At 36.5% G+C, this 21,348-nt stretch overlaps 1 protein-coding gene across 1 annotated transcript in view; it reads right to left on the bottom strand.

The window, feature by feature from the left end:
* CTNNA3 (catenin alpha 3) overlaps window positions 1-21,348 on the bottom strand; it is a gene marked incomplete at both ends in the record, with an annotated part of 521,829 nt that overhangs the window by 211,172 nt on the left and 289,309 nt on the right. The window contains one exon of the mRNA XM_082486059.1: window positions 3,398-3,478. Coding sequence (XP_082342185.1) covers window positions 3,398-3,478 — 81 coding nt within the window. The remainder of the gene's footprint in view (window positions 1-3,397; window positions 3,479-21,348) is intronic.

A 21,348-nucleotide genomic window follows, 5' to 3' on the forward strand; every position in this document is an offset into this window, starting at 1 on the left:
TCCGCGTAGCCCAGATTCTAGGACTTTTACAGCCTTAATGTATTATTTGAGGACCAGTGACTGCAATGACCTTACTCACATTCGTGGTGAGCTTAAGGCATTCAATTTTCAAACTAGCAGCCTAATTTTATCTCTCATCATATAATTCTTTGCTGTAGCTTTTTACTGGTTTGCTTGGTTTAATTAACCTTTCACGTATAAATCATCGTTATTATTTTGTTCTAAAAAATCCTCTATCTTGCAATTACACAGTGAAACGCATCTTCTTCTTCAAAACAAAAAAAAAGATAATGCTGTGTCTTTGCTGAATACAAACAAGTTTGAAATTGTGTTCCTGTTTCAGCTATATGAAGGAATACATGAAGCTGAGATTTTCAAAAGATGGCATTTGTAGCATTAAAGAATGAAAAAATACAATGTAGAACAAAGGAAGGAAAAAGACAAAAGAAAAAAGGAATATCCAAAGCAATATCTATTTCTTTTCATCCTAATCATTACAATCATTTTTTCCACAACCCAGTAAGTCTGTTTCTGACTCCGGCCACCTCTAGAGCAAAATATTAAAAGCTAAGTAGCCATATAGGGAGTTATATAAATAGACAAGGAACAGCACCAGTAGTGTTAGCAGGCAATACTAAGCAGGGTATTGTGCTATAATTAACATTTTATCATATTTTTAAGTGAAAGAGACACGATCAGGAGAGGGAAAGCAGAGGGAAGATGATGTCTGACAAATTGATTTATTTTTAAGGTGCAAGGTCTTATTCTTACCCTTTGAGCAGACTGTTACAGAAGTGGAAGCATGTAGAGTTTTTGTTTTGATATTGAAGTGCATTTAAAAAATAACACAGAAACATGTTGTTTATAAAACATGCGGCATAAGGTTGTCAAAAACAAACAGTGGAGGGTAGAGAAGAAAATCCCAGCAGCTGTTTGCAACACTATTAAGCATCAGTATATCCCGATGAGGACAGAAAACTGTGTTTGCCTCTATTTGCCTATTGCCTTGCAAGACTACACTGGCAAAAGTCCTGGAAGAACCCAAGATTAGTTATTATTGAGGGATCTCTCTTTCCTGTTTTGAAGGGATGCCAGGAAGGCAATCTCCTTTGTGTTCAGAAAAAGCTATCCATGATGAAGAAGCAACACAGAAATATAAGAATGTTATCAGAAATAACATTTATTTAAAAAAACAGCCAACCAAAACTCCGGAACAACCATAGCAGAAACATCTGTGCAGTCCATTCACAGTACTCTGGGAAACAACTGGGGGTAAGAACTGAGTATGGTAGTTTCTCAAAATTAGAAATTGGAATGAAGAGGCAATTTCTTCCTAACCATTCATATAGCTCCACTAGGCAGGGAAGCAGCGATCTAGGTAAAACTGAACACACATGCACATCTCTGGCACAATACAAGTAAAAATCAAAACAAAACAGAAGAGTTTAAAATCCCCACAAGTACTGGCCAAGTTCCTGAAGTGAATACAAATCATTCCATTTGAAAAGCCAGAGATTTTTACAACTTCCAGAATACAGTGGTGTTCTTGAGATAGCTGCTTTTGCCTTCAAGTCTTGACAGATACAAGCTTTCCTTCACTTTACTTACTGTGGTCTACAAAGGTGTTCCATAGGTGTCCATGGCATAAGCCACAATCAGGTAGTGACTGCGCCAACACTTATATGATGCTTTTGTTTATTGTGCACTACACTGAAGAGATGTCAAAGATACAACTTCATAAGGTTTCATCTTCAACGCCAATTTTGCAGAGGCAATCCCAGCAATTGACTGAAAGCAGAGTACATTGTGCACACCACAGCCTCGAATCCACTATCAGTGCCTAATGCAATACCAGCTACAGTACACAGTACCATTCAAAAAAATTTAAAGTTTTATAAAAGCTGTAAGAGCAGACCAAATAAGAAGTTTCATGTTTCTAGTAAAAGTGCTGAGAGACAGAATAATGAATGTTCATAAGTGAAAGCAAATAAGACTCTATTGCAATATCTGCAGGCACAGAACTCACAATTTCATGTTTCCCGGATCAGGAATTAGACATGCAGTAAGCACTCTTCCTAAAACAATTCTTATGCAATTCACATATACGAACACAGAATTGGAGGAAGAAGATGAAATACATCTCACAAATACCTTCCAGTGAAAAATGTCAAGAAGCCATAGATCTGCTCTGGTTAGAGAAAGCTATTGGTTCTAGCCTGACTATAAATTGGGCATGATAACATTCAGCCTGGACATTTTATAAAGGTTTATAGAAACACAGAAATTGAATTAGTTAACAGATTATAAACACTGTAACAGAGTCAGTAAACTGTTATAAGATAGAGTTTAATTAACTCATGGAAGCGACTGTAGGACAGAATGGGAGAGTTCCGGGACACACTGAGCTTGTGATGCAAGTCACTGGCTGTCTGAGCTGAACATGTTTTTGATGGAATGTGAGCAGAAATTGGATAGCTAGTTAGTTGTAAACACTATATTTATATTATATTCATCTCCTCTTTCAAGGCCTCTGCTGGCTGATTATGGGAGACAAGAAGGAATTTATTCATCATCTTGAAGCACAGGCTGGCACGTAAGACTGTACACAAAGTTGGGAGGGATAGTCTTCCACCGGAGAGTTGATAAATGGCCACAGCTAGAGACAGGATGAAACTAGCACGTGCTCATGTTCTGTGTAGCCACAAATTTTCATGTATTTGGTTGGAGCAGCCTGGCTGAAAGAACTACTGGCTCTCTTTTCTAAACTGGCATGTTATATACTTTCAAAAAAATTTGCAATTTTTCTCAAAGAAGTTCCTTGCAGAGAAAGGATGTAAACACAGCTGCTGATTACTGCTCATCTTGTGCAGTACACTGAAGTTGTGGATTTTGGTCCATATTTTACATTGGGTTTAGGATACTGGGATGCAAAACGGGTGACTGGACTGTGGACAAGGTATTCCAAGGACCCTTTTCTGTTGTATGAGTTCTCACAACTGTAAAGACCTATATCTGGTGGCCCAGTGGTCCCCTTCAAGGTATCTGTTCCAACAACCAATAATAATACAAGCTTGTTAAAAATAAAATGGATCTTGATGTCCAAAGTTCATTACCAATCTATTTCTATATCAAATGCATATTTAGACACGTACACATGCAGAGTTTTACCTATATACATACGTATATTCAGCCAGTATAATTTGGTAGGGTTTTTTCCCAGTTTTGAAAATTTGTATGTATATATTCTGTGGAATAGTGTAACTGTCTTCAGTATTTTTTTTAATATAGAAGAGATCTTTGTTTTCAAAATGCAGTGCTACAAAAGCTGAAAATAGCGATTTGGAAAAGCATCTTTCAAGTCTCCTTACCTACCTTTTCAGTTCCCCAGGTTGCTTACCTGTCTGCGGAGGTCTCTTGTCTTCTTGCACATACTCTCTATCGCAACATTCAAGGCATTACTTCTCTCTTTCTTGTCAGTCTGTAATAAATATGATAGAAAACACAATAATGGTTATTTGTGATCTCTTAGCAAGTATGTTCTTTGTGTTCTCAGTTCACCAGAACATTTGGTAAATCATATATGCTTAAGGATTTTTTTTGAATTTTAATACGTTTCAGGAGTCAGTTCCACAATATTCACAGAATGCCAATTTGTGATGTTAAGCATAATCCGCCGAATCAAAACATATGCTTTACTAGCAGTATACAGGAACAAAATTAAACATTTTTCATCTTCTGAATTGCTGTAATACTCTTTTTATAGTCCAGGGTTACTTATGGAACAACATTAACATAATTATTATTATTGGTACCAATCCATTATCACCATATTCGTATGAAAAATCGTGTTATCTCTGTAAAAGCAATTTATAAATTCAGATGCCTACAATGCAGTTTGGTAGTGCTTTAGTCTGCAGCATTCATTATTTTACTCCTGTAAAACAGAATGGGTGAGTTTCAAAATGTCCAAGATGTTGCAGTGCAAACATTGTCAATGAGAATGGACAATCTCTTCATTTAACAGCACATTCATTTTCAGCTTTAATAGAAGACTGAGCTCTTGAGATATTTCAGAGGTCTTGAGAGAATCAGTTGTATACTTTCCAAACAATCTTAGCTTTTTATTTCTATCTATAAGCAAAGTGCTTATATCAGTATTACCTATTTGAAAAGCGTAGTTAACACTTTTATTGTACTGCCCAGCATTTTTTCTGTGCAATATTACCATAGCAGTTATGTGTCTGCTAGCTGTTTGGAATAACCCTTTTTCCATGTTAGTACATTAACTGGGTGACAATTCAAAATGTCTGATGAACTTTGTTCCTCTAAAGCAATCATTCATTACGCACTACCTTGGACTGCCCTGGTCCAAAGGAAAGAGAAACCACAAACAGTGAAAGTGTCTTTACACAAAGTCTTAAGTACGCATTACATTTCCAGGGAAAGGATCAGATTCTCAGAAGATTCTCATATGTATACTGACCTTAATATTTGGGCTTCAGTTAGAGTACACTAGGAAGTCTATATTTTGAATACGACATTTTGTAAATCATATTAAAATAAATACTAGTAAAAATAAAAGTATTAATATCAGGGTAGGCACCTAGGTGTACAATCTTGTTATATACGACATATCATACTTCAGAGTTATTTCCTTGCTAAAAAAAATAATAATCTGTGAACAGAGCAATATGCTTAATAGTAAAGCAAAAACTAGAGACGATCAGGAAAGAACTTTTACATTAAAAGTGAATGTGTAATGTAACAAATGCCTTGAAATAATTAGTACATTCTCTATCAACTGAAAGGAACCATTACTTTAAAAAATTGAGCTTATATGTTCAGGATGACTTAGAAAGTTTCCTACTACTTTCTGTTTCTGAAATTGCTTACAGTCTTCACAGGGAACAGATGATCAAACACAGGTCTTGGAGAGAGATCTGAACTTCACCTTGAGGAATCCCTAAAGGTAGATACTGACTTTCTATTTCATAGTAATGTGACCGTTTCTCATACCAATGCTTGCACAGGAACTGAAGTAAATAATGACTCTTGTACTATGTTTTGCAAGACGTTGTCAGCCTCGACAACAAAATTGATCCCTTCTAAACTGCTAGGTAAACAGGACCAGTAAAAGCATTGTGGATACAGCTCAGCTTACGCTTATGCGTTTTCAGATGACAAAGATGCAGTTCCACACTGGCACATCCTCTAAAAGCTTTATATTTAAAGCCTATTTTTCTAAGAAGACAGAATCAATGTAAAATATCGGGATTTTTTTTTAAAGTTCTCTAGTAAGCTGCAACTATGAAGGTAGCAACTAATGATACAACTGGCTCTAAGCAAACCTAAATCTTTGAGGCAGCTAATATGAAATAACCTCACTCAGCGAGTGGCATAAAAATACTGAACAGTGAACAAGCAAAAAAATACTTTATTTCCAAGTTCTTAACATAATTCTCAATAGTCAATGTCTAGAAAGCAAACTTAATTATAATTGAACTTATTCTTCACCTCGTGTTTTCCCCAAAAAGTAAATACATTGTAAAATGCAGCTTCAGACTGTAGACAGTGGACATGTCCATGTTACCTCATAACTGCAGACTCATTCTTCCTTGAAGAAATTTTAAACTCAAAAGCCCACATCACTGTTTCGAGAAATCCTTCTTATAAAGATTTAGATATTTCAAAATTGCATATACAGTCTGTTAAAGTTAAGGGGACAACTGACTACAGTCTTCTGGGGGAGCAGTCAATGCCCTTGCGTCCTGTTGTCCAGCTTCTGTAAGGCATTGTCCATTGGTCCCTAGTACCTTTGAAGGCTGAATTACTCCTTTAAATTGAGTTTATAATCCTCTGCAGACTTCCATCTCAAATATGTACATGACAATAACAGTTCAAGACCTACGCTAGATGATTACACTTTTTTTAATAGCTGAAAAATACCAGATTTAACATTTTAAAGTATATATAAAAACAACGGCATAGCAAAACTAAACATGATATGAACATCTCTACGCTATGTTCCACTCTCCAGTACTATAGCTAATGTCCGTACCTGCAATAGGCTGCATCTACTTGTCCATTGACATTCTTCCGGTGACGACCATACTTTAAAACAAACAAGCCTATCCCGAAATAGTTCATTCTTGTAGGGGGTGACTGAATTAAGAAAAGGGCTAGGAAAATTATGGACATTTTTCTAGGCTCTGGATTTCAAAAATCATGCAGGTGAGCTCGCTCCTTTCTCTCAGTTTTTCCACACTCAGCTACAGTTTTATTCTGTAAAATATATGCAATAACGACTATATGGCTCCCTTGTGAAGATATTACACGCAATATCCAGCTCCTATTTCAGTGCATTTTTAACATAGGAAACATTTTACAAGCACTAAGTCACATTGTTATTAATACTCCACTAAGTAAACCCAAGTATTTTTAACACTGCATAGCCTGAAGATAAATGCTGAGTATCGCCAATAATACAGGCCTATCTATTTCACACACTGGCAAACATCATCAGTTGAATGACTCAAAAACCACATGTGCAGAAAATCTTTCCTATTGCATTTTCATTTAAAATGGTACATATCTAAGAGCAGATTCTCAGTTGAAACAAATCACCGTATCTCCACTGTTTTTAATGGAGTTCATTAATATTATCAGGGGATCGTGACCTTCACGGGCATTACAGATCCTTCTGCACTCCAAGGTATACAGATGCAAACCAATACGTTTGCGTTAGCTACACAAGCTTGAAGGACTCGGGGTCTCCAGCGGAGTCTTTGGTAGGCACGTGCCAACAGTTAACAGTATTAACAAAGACAGCAGTGATTCTACAACCTTCGTACTTCATTGAATTGCAGAGATAGCTTAAACAAAGGAATATAGTTATTCTGATAAGGTTTTTCATTTCCCTTTGTTTATACTTCTGAAGTGCTACAAATGTTTACCCAATAGTTGCACTGTGTCTCCCATCTGAGAACTGATCAGTAGATTATAAAGAAGATTTGGGCAGAACTACTTAAGTCATCATCTAATCTCTTCAAGTAGTGAGGCTAATAGATATAGGCTAAATTTACAAAAAAGAAACAAAACTAAAAAGGATATATAAAGGGATACAATGAGCCATAGGTATTAAAATAGTAAATACTCTTAATATTCATTATGTCAATCAAAGAACACCCCCCCTTTAGCCATAATCAAGAATTCAGTTACAACAGAGAACTGAAGTATTCTCATTAGCAGGACTAAAATAAACAAGATCCGGTGAAGTGAAACGAAGCCTGTTTATTTGGGTATGTACTGATGATAATTATTCAAGAGGATTTACTTAAATCTTGCAAGGCTGCACTCCTTGAGGTCCCCTTCTAGTCATCAGAGAAAGTAATCACTTTTGCATCACACCTTTGAAGGTCCCGAGCCTCTACTTGCTATAGAGGGTGGTAAGAGAGACCTAGTTAGGTAAGTTGAAGGTTTGTCTTGTGAATAGTACCCCAAAATACTCATTTTATATTAAAAAAGCCCACAAACTTTTAAAAGCAAATTGTAATAGGCCTTCGTGAAGAACCCTGGATATTTTGGACATATCCACCTGAAATAGGTATCAAGATTTCAAATATAAAGTAATTGCTTTTCAAAAGTAGCCATACATGTTCAAAAACACATCTGTAGACTCTAGGTTTTCAATGTTGTGGAGTAAAACGGAGCAATATTAATCATATCCCTGGTGAGATTAGACGTCTTCCGAGTTCCATATTCCAGAACAGCTGGAGTCTTAGCTATAAACTAAAAAATTATTTTGCTTTAGTCCTAAAGGCTTCCTTCAAGTATTTGTATGGCAACAACACAGTCAGGAGATTCTATCCATGCCATTATGCAGGGCCTCAAGGTACAACAGCTGAATTAGGATCCAGACTGCAAACAGCAGCAGTGGTTCGGATCTATCTGGGTCCCCTATACAGAAAAAGCGATGTTGGAGTAGTGAATGCAAAACCTGGAGCTTGAGCCTCACTCTGAATTTTTAAGAACTGTCCTCCTCAGCCAAGCTGTCTGTAAAGGTATAAATATATGCAGGTACTGGGCAGTATAAGGTTATAACCAGACTACATCGAGATAAGCCTAGTTATACGATACACATCTGAGTGTGCCATTGACTACAGAAACTAGAAAGCAGTAAGTAATTTATCTTGATAGGCATCCTGACTTTATTTCCTTAAACACCACTATAAAGAGTTATCTGTAAACACACAAAACAGGCTTGAGATTCAGGGCATTCCTGATGTTTGAGGATATTCAGATGCAAGTTCATCTTGCATTCCTGGGCTTACATATTGGTTTAAAACACCAGAAGTTAAAAGAAAACAAAGATACTTCACTGGAATGTTTAAAAATACATACGTGATAAAAAACAACTTTATAACCTTGATCCATATTATACTCAAGGGCTCTCCTGAAAATAAATTTCCATACTTAAAGGCCTATGGCCAGAAACTGAGCACATACTTTGTTTCCCGGGATGTGTCTGTTCCCAAACACTCATTCTACAATATTGGGAGGACCAAACAGAAAAGAAATCCAACCACTAGGCATGATTTTCATTGTTTATCTCCAGCAGCTGCACCGTGACTCTGTGATAAACATCTTCTGATTTAGTTCCGTGTATCCTAGGACAATTTTATTTTTAAAACGAATTGCACATTTATTGAAATCAGTTCTCTATGGAAATACTCAAAAAAACGTCAAGCTAAAAGGTAAACACCAATCAATACTATGATAAGTTAATAAATGTCAGAGCTGTAATTAAATGACTGATCATTTCAGGCTATGCGTTGACTGACAATAATCCTACACGCAGTAATTATAGGGTCATTTACATTGTACCTTAATAGAAAAAACCAAACCCTTACCCAACCTAAATAAGATACTAAAACAAATTCACAGTCTCTATAGAGATACTAGGCATTTTATGTCTGTTGTTACAATTTAGCATTTAACATTTACTATTTAACATTTTTTGGTATATGGTGCTTATAATTGTTTCCTCTTTTGATTTACAAAGTCATTCTGAATCTGGAAAAAAAAACAAAGCAGTGATAAAAAAAGGTTGTATTTAGGATAAAATGCAATTTCACAATTTTTTCTGTGTTGAAAACAATGTTGCCATTACTTGGGGAAATTCCAGGTGTGGATTTGTAGTGAAAAGACAAAAATAAGATTTTTTTTTTTTTTTTTCATACCCAGCTCATAAAATCTTTCAAATCCTGTTGTGCAATTCAACAAAGTAAAAACAACTGCAAGCATCTGTCTCAAAAAAAAAAAAAAAAAAAAAAAACCAAAAAAAAAAACCCCAAACCCAAACCATAAGCCTTTATAAGGGAAGATCCACTTCATTCTTGTTCCAGTATTCATTTAGAGAAGGGCCAAGAGGTTTGTCAACTTGATTACAGGGCGTTTGCTTCTGCCACAAGTAGTTAACACAGGGCCTCAGCCATCAATAAGTAAACAAAACTAATTTCACTGTTTACATTTGTTGTTGGGAGAAGGCAAAGAACTTGTGACCTTGAAAGGTCACGTGAAGACTGAAGAAATTCAAGATGAGTGCCTGGCTATGAAACACCTGTGGGAAGTGCCAAGTTTGGGGCAGGCCCACCACAAGAACGATAACAGGGTCCCAGAAACGTCCTGATGATGGGAACAACATAATACAGCACGGAAGGTCCAAATCAGCAGCGTCTGAATAAGCTCTGCCTTCTTCACAGTTCTTGCCGGAGCGAGGCCCCAGGGCAGCTATTTCCGTATGGATAGCCTCCCTCCCTCTGACACCTCCTCTTGAGGAACAAGTAACTAGAACCGTAACCCGTCTCCCGCCAGTGAGCCTTACTCTAGTCAATCTGCTTGGCACCAGGCTGCTGTGTGACCTTTACCGGGCCCCTCGCTCCCTGCGCTGCCCATGCTAGCTGCAGAATCTGCACTGCACAGCAACAGAAGCTTTGCTGGCATTAGCCCCCCTGGACTCCCTGGTTTTCTGAAGGCACCATAAGTATACTATGACCAGACCATGGAAATCGAGCCTCAGCTGTCTTCTCATCAAACAGCTCTTTGTGCCCAAACGCATCTGGCTTCCTAGTTCAATCTAATATAAAAAAGAGACATCTCAAGTAAGTTTTCTTTCTTACCGCCTTCCTGTCTCATTTTAGACTAATAAATCCTTCAGTGCCCTTACTGTTCGGTCCCAATCCTACAGTTCCCAGCACAGCAGGAATAAAAACTTTTGTAACCAACCGGCAAAATCAAAGAAATTTAAATGCCGTTAAGAACCTCTTTGTACTTCCTTGTGCCAATTTGGATATCACTAGACCCTGGGAATATTTGCCCCTTACATGCAAAATTAATAGAAACAATATTTTACCCTTCAAATTTTCAACTTGCTCCTCAAAGTACAACTTCCAAGTGAAAAACAAGATCTCTTGTTGAAGGTCCTATGTCTAGTTAAATAAACTAAAACTATGATCTTCTCCAAAGCTATAGATCTCAATGGACAAGTTTGTGTTAGATCTGAACGCAAAAGGAAGCCAGTTGTTTACAACTCTAGTTTGCAAGTATGTCCCGTGCTTTTAAACAAACTTTTAAAAAGACCTCTTTGTTCCCCATCCTGGAAGTGGATAGGAACAACTCTTTGGGTGCAAATAACCTCATTGAAACAATGGGACTGTTTAGATGCATGAACAATTACATGCACGCTTTTCTATCTTTTTTTCCCCAAAAAGTCTTTTAAGGATTCACAGCAGTGCTACCTTATTAACTGCTGCCTGAGAAATCGCTTAAATGAACATTTTAGAAGTTATTCAAGGAATCCTCTGACAAGACAGTAAAGGCAGAACTTGACATTTCTGACATTTTAAAGAACAAAAATTCCTTTGAAAAGGAAAAAGCTCCTAGGCCTTTTCATACAGCATTTCAAAGCAGATTTTTACTGTACATCAAAAGCCTGCAAAAGAAAATTAATTTACAAGTATATTTATTACCTTTCTTTGTTAATACAGGAAAGACAAAGAATGATTAACCCATGAGTATTTTAACTTGAAAATCATTGTATTTACTCAGTAACACAGATTCTAAAAAACCTACCCTACTCTAAAAAACCAAGCCCGGTGCGCTTTTTTTTAAAGACACCAGACTCAAGAAAACCTATTTCTGTGAAAAACAAGTAAGTATATTTGAAAAGAGGAGGGGAAAAAAAAAAAAGAAGCCAAGGGAAAAAAAAAAGAAACAACAAGGGCATGGAAAATCATATGCAACTGAGCAAATACGGAATCTTTCATGTGGAACTGTTTCTCATTATAGAAATTTTTTTCTCCTCACCAGCTTCAATATGAGATTGTAATTTTTTTTCCTTTTCAAGCCATCATGGACAGCTCCCTATGGATCTAATGCTGTGAGATGTGAAGTACCTCATAAGAAATGAATTACCTCAACTTATATCGATATCAATTGGAGTACCATGGGCTCTCCCCACTGTGTGAATTACCCTTTCTCAATCAATATGCAGGAAAAGTCTTGAATTTAAAGCCTCTCAGTATAACGCTCTTAGCGTTCAGTTATATCTCATTCCTGATACTGCAAAACAAATTTAATTCTTGATTAGCATGCATAAAACCACCTAAAAGAACAACAGAAAAAAATACGTAGAACGTACACCCCTTTAATTAAAAAAAAAAAAAAAAGCAGATATTTTCAGATCCAAATTAGTCCTAAATTCTCAGGAAGAATTATGTTGGTGGAATATGCATAATATCGCACATTCTAATCCACTCTCCGCAACACTGGTGTCAGGCAACTGAAGTTGCGGAGGGTAGCCAGCGTGTCTCAAAGGACAGAGCTGGATCCCTGGTTTCTGATAAGAGAATAAGAATCTTAAATTCTCTTGATATTGACTGTGAGCAAGCCAAAGGAGGGAAGGAAGAAGCTATGCTGTTTTCAATTTTTATTTTTTCTTTCTGATATATAAGGCAAATATATCATCATATCACTTTTTCTCATATTTTTTCATATTGGCAATATTAGAAAAGTTCAGCATGCTTCTAAGGTGATCCTAAAATCCCCCCATGTTTTTCTACTACTTATTTGGGGAAAAGACTTGCAGGAAGTGAATGCATCATAACTGGTCTGTTGCAAAGCAAATACAATGATCACTTACTATTTCTAATGCAAAATCAAAAGCCAATGGTACTTCATATTTGAAATATGACAGTCTTTGCACTCGATAGAGACATCATAAAGGCCAATAGTACTTTATTTTGGTTTATATTTCAACTTTAAAACTATTGGAGGAATCAGCAGGAAGTAAAAATGAAGTTAAATTTCTTTTAATTAGATGTTACTGTCATTCACTGATGATGCAGGAAGGAAAGGCAAACATAACTAGCAATAGAGCAATAACCATGCTATCAAACTGACAAAAAGAAGCATACTTAAGGTTAATCTGCTTTTTACTAAGAAGCAATTTTCTAAGTTCCTAGTACAGAAGTTTTTAATTGAATATCCATCTAGCATTCACCAAAGTGTTCCGGCAGCTTTACAGTAGGAAAATAGGAAATTAGTTGGAGAAAAGCTCATCCTGCAGCAGCAGCATAAGACCTTCCTATGATGAGCCATCATATAAATTGCTCGGAGATTATATGCTGTTATGAGAGGGAGGAAGGGGATGGAGGGGGAAGAAAATTCGAAATAAAATATAGTAGAGTTGCTGAGACAGTCCTTCTCATCCAGATTGTTTAAAGGTCTTGCTGTACTCTAAATCAAAAAGTTATGGTTTTAAACAGAAGCCGTAAACAGGGAAAAATGTCCAGCGCTAAGCTACTCGAATTCCATGCCTAGGCATAGACTGAGTTAGTACAAGTTCCAAAGCGGTACTTCTGCCGCAAAGCAAAGGCATATCCTGTGTTTTGCAAGACAAGAAAAACAATCTTAACTGTGGGTTTAGATGTGATATTTTAATCTATGCATAAATAGATTCCAAAAGACTTAAGAGTGAGTGCAACAGCATTCAAATCAATCAGCATTATATATACACACACGTATTTTTTAAATTTATATATATAGTCATTGGAAATATATTTATGAAAAGAAGGCCTCTTTGAAGTCCTCATAGCCCCTCCATACCATCCAATAACATCACACTTGCTCCTTACATTCCCATCGTATCAGAGTAACATGAAGAGATAAGGAAGGTAGAAGAGTAAACTGAAGAAGGTAATTTCTTTTTTTCCTTTATGAAGTTTGCTATGTTGACATATTTATTATTCTGAGATAATCTCTGTGATACTATTCATGATCACTTACAGAACAGACGTGCCATGATATTTCTTTCAACGTAAAACCAGCATAGTCTTTTATCACCATGGATGGGTAATGAAGATTGATTTCCCCAATTCCCTTGATCTGAGATTTCAGCTATGCATATGCCCATAAACAAAGGAAATGCCACTTGTCATTATTCTAAAAAAACATTTAGTTTCACTCACATATAACTCATACTCTATACAATTTCTGTGGAATGGTTTGAAGGAAGCTATTTTAGACAAACACAGGTGGAACCATGACAGAGCTTGGTTTACAGACAGAAGCCTTATGAAAATAGCTACGTGTCAGAGACTTCAGCTCTAAACCAGGCTAAGTTGGGTCATTTCAACTAACATGCATGTTATGGATTTGGTTTTGTTTGTAACCGTACTTTTAAATAAAAGTTACAAGCTGAAACCCCAAACAGACAAAAACTGTAATTCCATGTAATTATGTATTAAATGTATTAGTTAATCCCCTTCTAATCCAGAGCAATTAATTTAACACCATACCGTGATGTAATAGGCAAATCTAGGAGGCTGGGAGTCACTTAAGAATGTGCAGTGAATGAAAATCCAGCTTTTAGGGAGATGACTAAGGCAAGTGGTTTAAACATTTAGCTCAACTTTACACATACTTCAGCTAAACACTCTGAGCATCCTATAAATATAATGAATCCAGATTGTATGAATTCCTTTGTACGTGTCTTGTCTATACAGAGGACTACAAGATAAGAGGTAGCAACACAAGATGTTTTGAGGATTGTCAGAGCAAATAATAGTTGATGCAATCGCTTCACCAGGTGAATTCAGTACTATCAGTCACTTCTAAATAAAACATACCATTATTTATAGCAACACAATGAAATGACTCCACGGTGTTATTCCCAGAAGCTCATGACTAAATGTTTTTGATACTCAAATGTTATTTTTAAAAAATCACTATTGTTAACTAGAGAAAATGTATTCTACTTCAGGTAGTTTCTGCTGTTAGTACTTATAGAGGAAAGAACAAGAGAGAGATTGATAAAAGAGCACTTGAATGATCCTTTTACACTGACAACTGCCAGGAAAGAGGCCATTGCATAGCCATTTATTTAGCAGGTTGATTTGGACAGTGAGAAAATAGAGCGTTACTGTGGCCGTTGGATTATACTCTCAGTACAAGTTTGAAGATCCTGGGTTTCTGTGCTACAAGAGAGGTAAAAAAACCAATTTGTTAAATGTAGCAGCTAACAAACGGAGCAAGGGAGGCTGTATGTGATGGCACGCAGGGAAGACAACTGAAAATTAGAGTCTCCTACAGGGCAGGGATTTGCAGAATCCTGCATGAGACCAAAAAAGTCTGCTATTCAGGGCATCTTCCTCCCGAGTTCTACACAGAAATTCTCTGTGTTTTTCTCCCTATTTATTTTTACACAGAAAAAAATATATATATATACCTGTGGAAAAATTGAAACTCAGCATGCAACATTTTTGACATTCTAATGAAGTGATCATACTTTATGTTGGAAGTTCTTTGTCTGCAGGACGTTTAGTTTAAACGTTGTAGAGAATTTTTGTCTAAATTAAGACTTCCAAGTTTCATGTTTCACTTTTTAACCATTTACATCTGTAATTAGCCAAAGAATTAATGTGCTATAAATTAACCTAATTTTGCATACAATTGTCATCAGCTCCATGAAAGATTACAGCAAAAAAGTAAAGGACATAAAAGTATCTAACTAGAACACAAGCAGTAGGAAAGTAACTAAGAATTATGTTGGGTAAAGCTAGGAGCAGAGGAAAGATTCATTAAAGGTTTGAGAGAGATGTGTGCAAGTTAAAATCCTGTGCTGATGCGTCATTAATTGCACAGAGTAAGCTTTTAACTGACAGGCAGCAGAGGAGATGAAGTAAAGGCTAATGGAAAGTCCTTGATATTAGCAGAAAGCTCAAGGAGAACTATTAATACACAGGTAGAAGAAAAGATACAGGACGCTTGGTGACTGGTGGCTGTAGAAAGTAAGAGTCATGCAGACTGATGAAGTTAAGAGGTCAAGAGGAACATACTCTGTAGAGGTATGGCCTATTGATTTTAACAGTAGTGTTCATACTTCTGAGTAGCCATACAGAATGAAGCAATGGGTAACATAAATGCTCTGTAAAAGAGAAATTAATGGTTGGCAATCTGGTGACAGCATTTTGCAATTACACCCGTTATCTCAACTGCAGTAGAGCCAGGCAAGGTGTCTGAACACCCAATGACATGAGCTACTTTCACGGCCTATCACTGCTGAATGCACTTATCGCATCAGAAGCAAAAAACCCTAACAGATTCAGATGAGGGTTTTAGTGGAGGATAAGACAATTCAAAATTATGATACTTATGCCTTATGAAGACATCAATAAAAATTACAAACCCAGGGTCTAGCAAAGTCTGTGTTGAAGGTAGGCAAGCATTCTGCTTCTTTAAGACACCGCATCCACTTGGGATACCTTTATTGGCATAATACCAGAGATACAATGGTACAGTGACCCCACACAGGAGAAAAACAGGTGAGAAAAGAAGCTTTAAAAAAATAAAAATAAAAAAGCTGTTTTTTTTACCAAAGCAGTATTATCACAGAGCTCAAAGAATAATTTTTCCTTTAAGATTCATACTCATTCCTTCACTTTCAATGAAATAACTGAAATACATGGCTGAAATCTAATGAGTAACCTCCTCTTTCTATAAACGTGTGTAACTGAATTATATGTGAAGTTTAAAGAATGTTAAAAATGCCCAAAGTCAGAAGATTGAAACTAAAAGGTTAAGTAGGATCATTGTTCACTAGTTGCAATGTACATGTAAATTCAGACAGATGCATTTGTATTAAAGAAATATTCAGGTTGTGTTATAATCACCTGTAACCAGGATCTTAAAAGATATGCTGTTTGCGGACACTAAAAGTGGGCACGTTCATGCCCATTTGGAACTTTTCCTCATAATATCTACAGAGTGTTTGCTCTCGGACCTCCCTTATTGCTCCTCAAGACAGCGTATGTCGGTCAGAGTAACTGCCACTAGTTCAGTTAACTCTCACCCACACGACTGGCACGTAAAGAAGAATAAGAAAAGACAGGTGGAAGACAAATGTCCACACACACCACAAACTTCAAGGAACAGTTTATTAGTAAGGAAGCCTTCATTAGTCTTTGCAAGTCCTTCTAGATACGCTAACAATGAGTGCAGTCAGTTACCATTTTCATTTATTAGCTGGCAGATAGTTTTGAAGTTTCTCATGCAATTACTGATGGTAACGCCACCCTGCCAAAAGCCACATCATCTCCTGATTCTTCAAAGATGCTGTAGCATTTAATAAACATGATGACGGAGCTCCAGCAACACGGCAGCTATCTGGAGTTACAATCTCTGCCCAGCCACAGAAGTTTTTGAGGACTCTTACAGCATGCTCTAACTCTTGTAGGATGGCTCCTTGCAGCAGTTTAGTAGCAGGCCCAGATATAGCTTGCTAACTACTTAGATAGTCCTCTCGGAAACAGCTGGATACAGAGATCTCCCAACAGTAAGCATCAGTACATTAAAAAACTTCAGAAAGGGACTGTTCTTTGACTCTGTGTGGTGTATGAAACATCGTTCACGTGGAGAAAACATAGTATTCATGCATGCATTTAAAGATTGTGCTAGCGTGCATCCTGCTGATAGGCCATGAAAGGTGTGAAGAAGAATCCGAATTCCACCATCTCCCTGCTGCTTCAACTTTTTTTTGCTTTAACTAAATATCTATGCATTTGATGACACACAGAAATATTATTCAAACACATCACAATACTCCGACATACATATGCAACTATAAATACAGATAACACTATGTCAGACTGTGTATCTGCTTTACTTTATAAACACTCCTTGGACTGAAAGAACTGCCAATATTGCATGCTAATCTGATGGAAATCCGAAAATAGCAAGTGCACAAAACTGAGCGACTAGCCTGACTACTTACCATAATTGAGAGCCACCTGTTCAAGCATTGTAAATCAAAGAAAACCAAATTTTCTATTAATTTGAAACAAATATTCACAGTTACCATGGAAAATAGTGTTAACAAATGCCATGGAAAGATAGTTTAGTGTATAGTAAACCTGTAAATAAGATTCTGAGAATGAAGATAATGTTGATACTTATCAGATATATTTATCTTACTTCAGGTTTTCATGAATTAAATACTTGCCATCATTCTATGAACAGTATGGCAGAAAGTAAGCTTTCTTCTGTAATCTCTCCCACTCCACTGTTGTTGCACCAAAAGATATCCCTACATCCCTATTCTAAAAATGACAAGGGAAATGATATGCCTGTTGGGGGGGGGAGTGGAACCAGTTCAAATATCAAGTGTTTATGAAAGTATAAAACATATTAAATAAACTCAGCGCTGAAAGTATAACTTCAGTTTGGCATCGGTCTGCTTGTTTGTGGATATCTCCTTTATCAAACTACTTAAATTTATCACAAGGAAGGTACACATTTAAATGTCTATCTTTCAGGGATATTAAAGGGTGCATATGTTCATTTTTAACTAGAGTATGTGTCCCAATGGAGACAAAATACCTCTACAATCACATGACAGTATTATATAATAAAACCAACTAAAATAACAATAGAACAAAACCCCATTAATAGGATCCAAGAAAATATAAGAGCAATTGTACAAGAAAAGGCTTTATGTCAGATTGTTCTGATAGCATAAGAGAAAATGGATGCTGTAGTAAACCATATTACATAAAGAGCAAATCGGATGTGACAGCGGGCCTGCGAAGAATGTTAACAAGAACGAAATCAAAATCATAAAAAAGAGAATGGGAAAGCTAAGCAGAAAAGGCAAAGTAAATATTCCAGGCAAGGTTTGTGCTGTAATTACAAAAGAGAAGCTGAATGATAAATTATGGAAGAGTTGTTGTTTCCTACTCACAAGGCATGTGTGAGAAGGGTACTTGGAACTGAAATGAGTTTGCAGAACCAGGGCTTGGTTTTACTATAAAACTCAGGCTCTTTTTTTTTTTTTTTTTTTTTAAAGATTAGTGATACACTTATTTTATGTTTATCCATAACAACAGCAAATGAAATATACAGGACATTTTTGCTACACTCAGGAAACCTCAGATGGGAACTAACACGTAACTGCTACTACAGACGTACCTTAAACTCAATGGTACTGAGGTGACAAATAAAAAACACACAAAACACTAAAACGTGAAAGTGACAAAGTTAAAGGCTCTTCTTATAAAAGACTCCAATCTTGATGCTACATTAAATTATGCTGAGTGCAGGAACTTGAGTGAGAAGAGCCAAAATGCTTCCAGATTATCTTTCTACCAATCCGGGTTCAGAAAAACCTGGATTCTCACACACCATCTAATGAAACTATGGCTGTTAAAGAAAGCCATAGAGAACCATGTCACTGCCTGAAGTCATAAGATGGCAATAAATGACATGCCATAATCCCTGCACATGACTTCTCCTTGCCTAAAGACACGAATCCTGTGTTAGCGGAGCAGGTGCCAACTAAAAGATTCTCCTGCTTTGGGGAAATCCCATTAACCTTCTCGGGGCAACTGCTTGCACCCACTGAGTGACCAAGTGAGGAAGACACAAGACAGAGCTAGAGGGCACAGAAGCTCTGTTTGATTTACACTACCTGAGGAGACAATCCAAACCCAATCTAAGAAAAAGGAAAAAAGTAACTTTGTGTTGTAAATTACAGAGTCAAACAGGATCAATTCACGTATTCCATACTGACCAAGTCCAACCCGAAAAGCTGGGAGATGTCCAACATAACAATGATTTCATTAAATCATCATTATTATCAATGGTAATCCCATGGCACTTTAAAGCACCTAAAAACCAGCATTATCTTTCTTAAATTAGTGTCATTTGAAGAAAAACAGGTAGATAGAGGCTATACAGACTGGCACAAAACAGAGCTTTCAAAACAAGACAGTTAAATCCACCATAAGCAGCACAACAGAAGTGTGCTCTGAAACACCCCTAACAATATATGGACAATGCGTACTTGCAGCCTCTGGGTACTTTTATCCATTTTTCAAAAAGTTTTGAGAGGGAAGGACATTGTAATACTTGCAAAAACATTAAGTGCAGGTTTTGTTTAGAATATGTAGGTACTTATGTAATCTACAAAAGCTCAAAAAATGATGCTTATAGCCATGTTAGCTTTGTTACTGTTTTTGCAGTAAGCAGCCATCACTACTCAAGTGATAGCAGAAATTACGTGCATAGTTTAGACCAAACAGGCTAAATGAAATGCACTGAATAATATCTGCTTAGTCTCATACAATAAAGCGATAAAGATCCCACGACATGCAAAATATCTTTAACCACTTATCACTCTATATATTAGTTATGGCATTTACTGAAAATGTTGCACTTTTAATTTAACATTATTAACAGTTTCAACATTGCAGTTTGTTAGCAATCACAACATTGTGAAATGTGCAACATAAGAAGTGCTATGCTTTTAACAAATTTTCACCCACTAAAAAATGATCCTACCTAATGGCATCCAATATCATTTTGAAAGATAAATAGACTTAAATTTCACCTGTAACCTAAGCCTAAATAAAACCAAGACAACAAAAATGAAAGATTCAACACATTAGTAGAAAGAGCTGGTAAACCTAAATACATCATAGGCAACTTTGTTGATAAAGCTAAGAAAGAAAATAAGAACAAGCTGCTAAGAAGTACAAACAACACTTTGCTTTCATTTTCATATATAATTTAAATACCGAAGAGTAGTATACTCAGAGGCTATAAATGATATATGATGGAAATCGGTGAAGAAACAAAAATCAAGCAACTGGAATTCAGCATCAATCTTATAGAACGTTCAACATAGGGCAGAGAATGACAGGAGCTGCCAGTTCTTGCTAACTTCCTGAGGTTGTTCCATGCAACACTGCCATCGCTGTATAAAGTACTAATTAGAATTAAAAAACACATCACCACTTAAAAGCCAGTTCCTCATCCACTTCAAGCGTGATATGAAGAAACATTGCCATAAAAGGAAGGCTCCGACCGACTGCGGAGACTAAGACAGCAAGTGAACAGCTTCCCACTTGAGGAGTAAGTTCAGCAATGGGAAATGGAAAGTTGAGCATGAACAAGCAGATGACAGAATGGAAGGCTAACACAAGGAGGCCTGAAAACACTATGTGTCATTTTCAACAGGTTTACCGTAGACTTATTAGGCAGCAACGTGGAATTGCAAAGCAGGGCTTTATCAAGCAGTTTTTTCCAATCTTTTGAGAGAGAAACCGAAGCTCAAGAAACAAAAGTCTCTACTATTACAGACGCACATCAATGAGTCTTCTCTGATTCTCACTGACTACAACAAACCTTTCACAAAATATGGGTCATACTCCTTACTGCATAATGATATGCACTGTTAAAACAGTTAAATTGTTATAAGAAAAGACTGATTCAATTTTTATTCCATATTTAAATGAGACAAAAGTCTGATTCAACAAACTAATTAATAAGCCAGCAAATGCCAGAAATTTTATATGTGCATAACGTGAGCTTATTTTGAGCACAGACAACATCGATACCGCTCTCGGAATTTATATTTAAATTAATAGAAAAAGTTGCTAAACTGAAAAATGCCTTTTAAATTAATACCCTTCATTAGCACATGTACTGCAAAGTGACAGAAGCCAGTACAGAAGACTCAGGCTGAAACTTGAAAAGCTGGTGGTTCGTCCAAAGGATGCTAGGTACCATCTGTGACCTCATGAAGAATTTAACCTCCACAAGTTTTTGGACCACTCACGACAGTTCTAACAACGTACTCCAAAAAGCTCTTCAGATTTTGGACATGTGCCAGAAGAAAATTAAAGCCTTTCTTACTCAATTTTCCTAACTGAAGAAACTCATTCACCTAAGGCTCAACGATGACAACTTGATTCAATTGCAAATCACAATCAGTAAATTTTGTAAAATACATTT

This window comes from Vanellus vanellus (genome assembly GCF_965231255.1).
Source record: "Vanellus vanellus genome assembly, chromosome: 7".
Lineage (NCBI taxonomy): Eukaryota > Metazoa > Chordata > Aves > Charadriiformes > Charadriidae > Vanellus > Vanellus vanellus.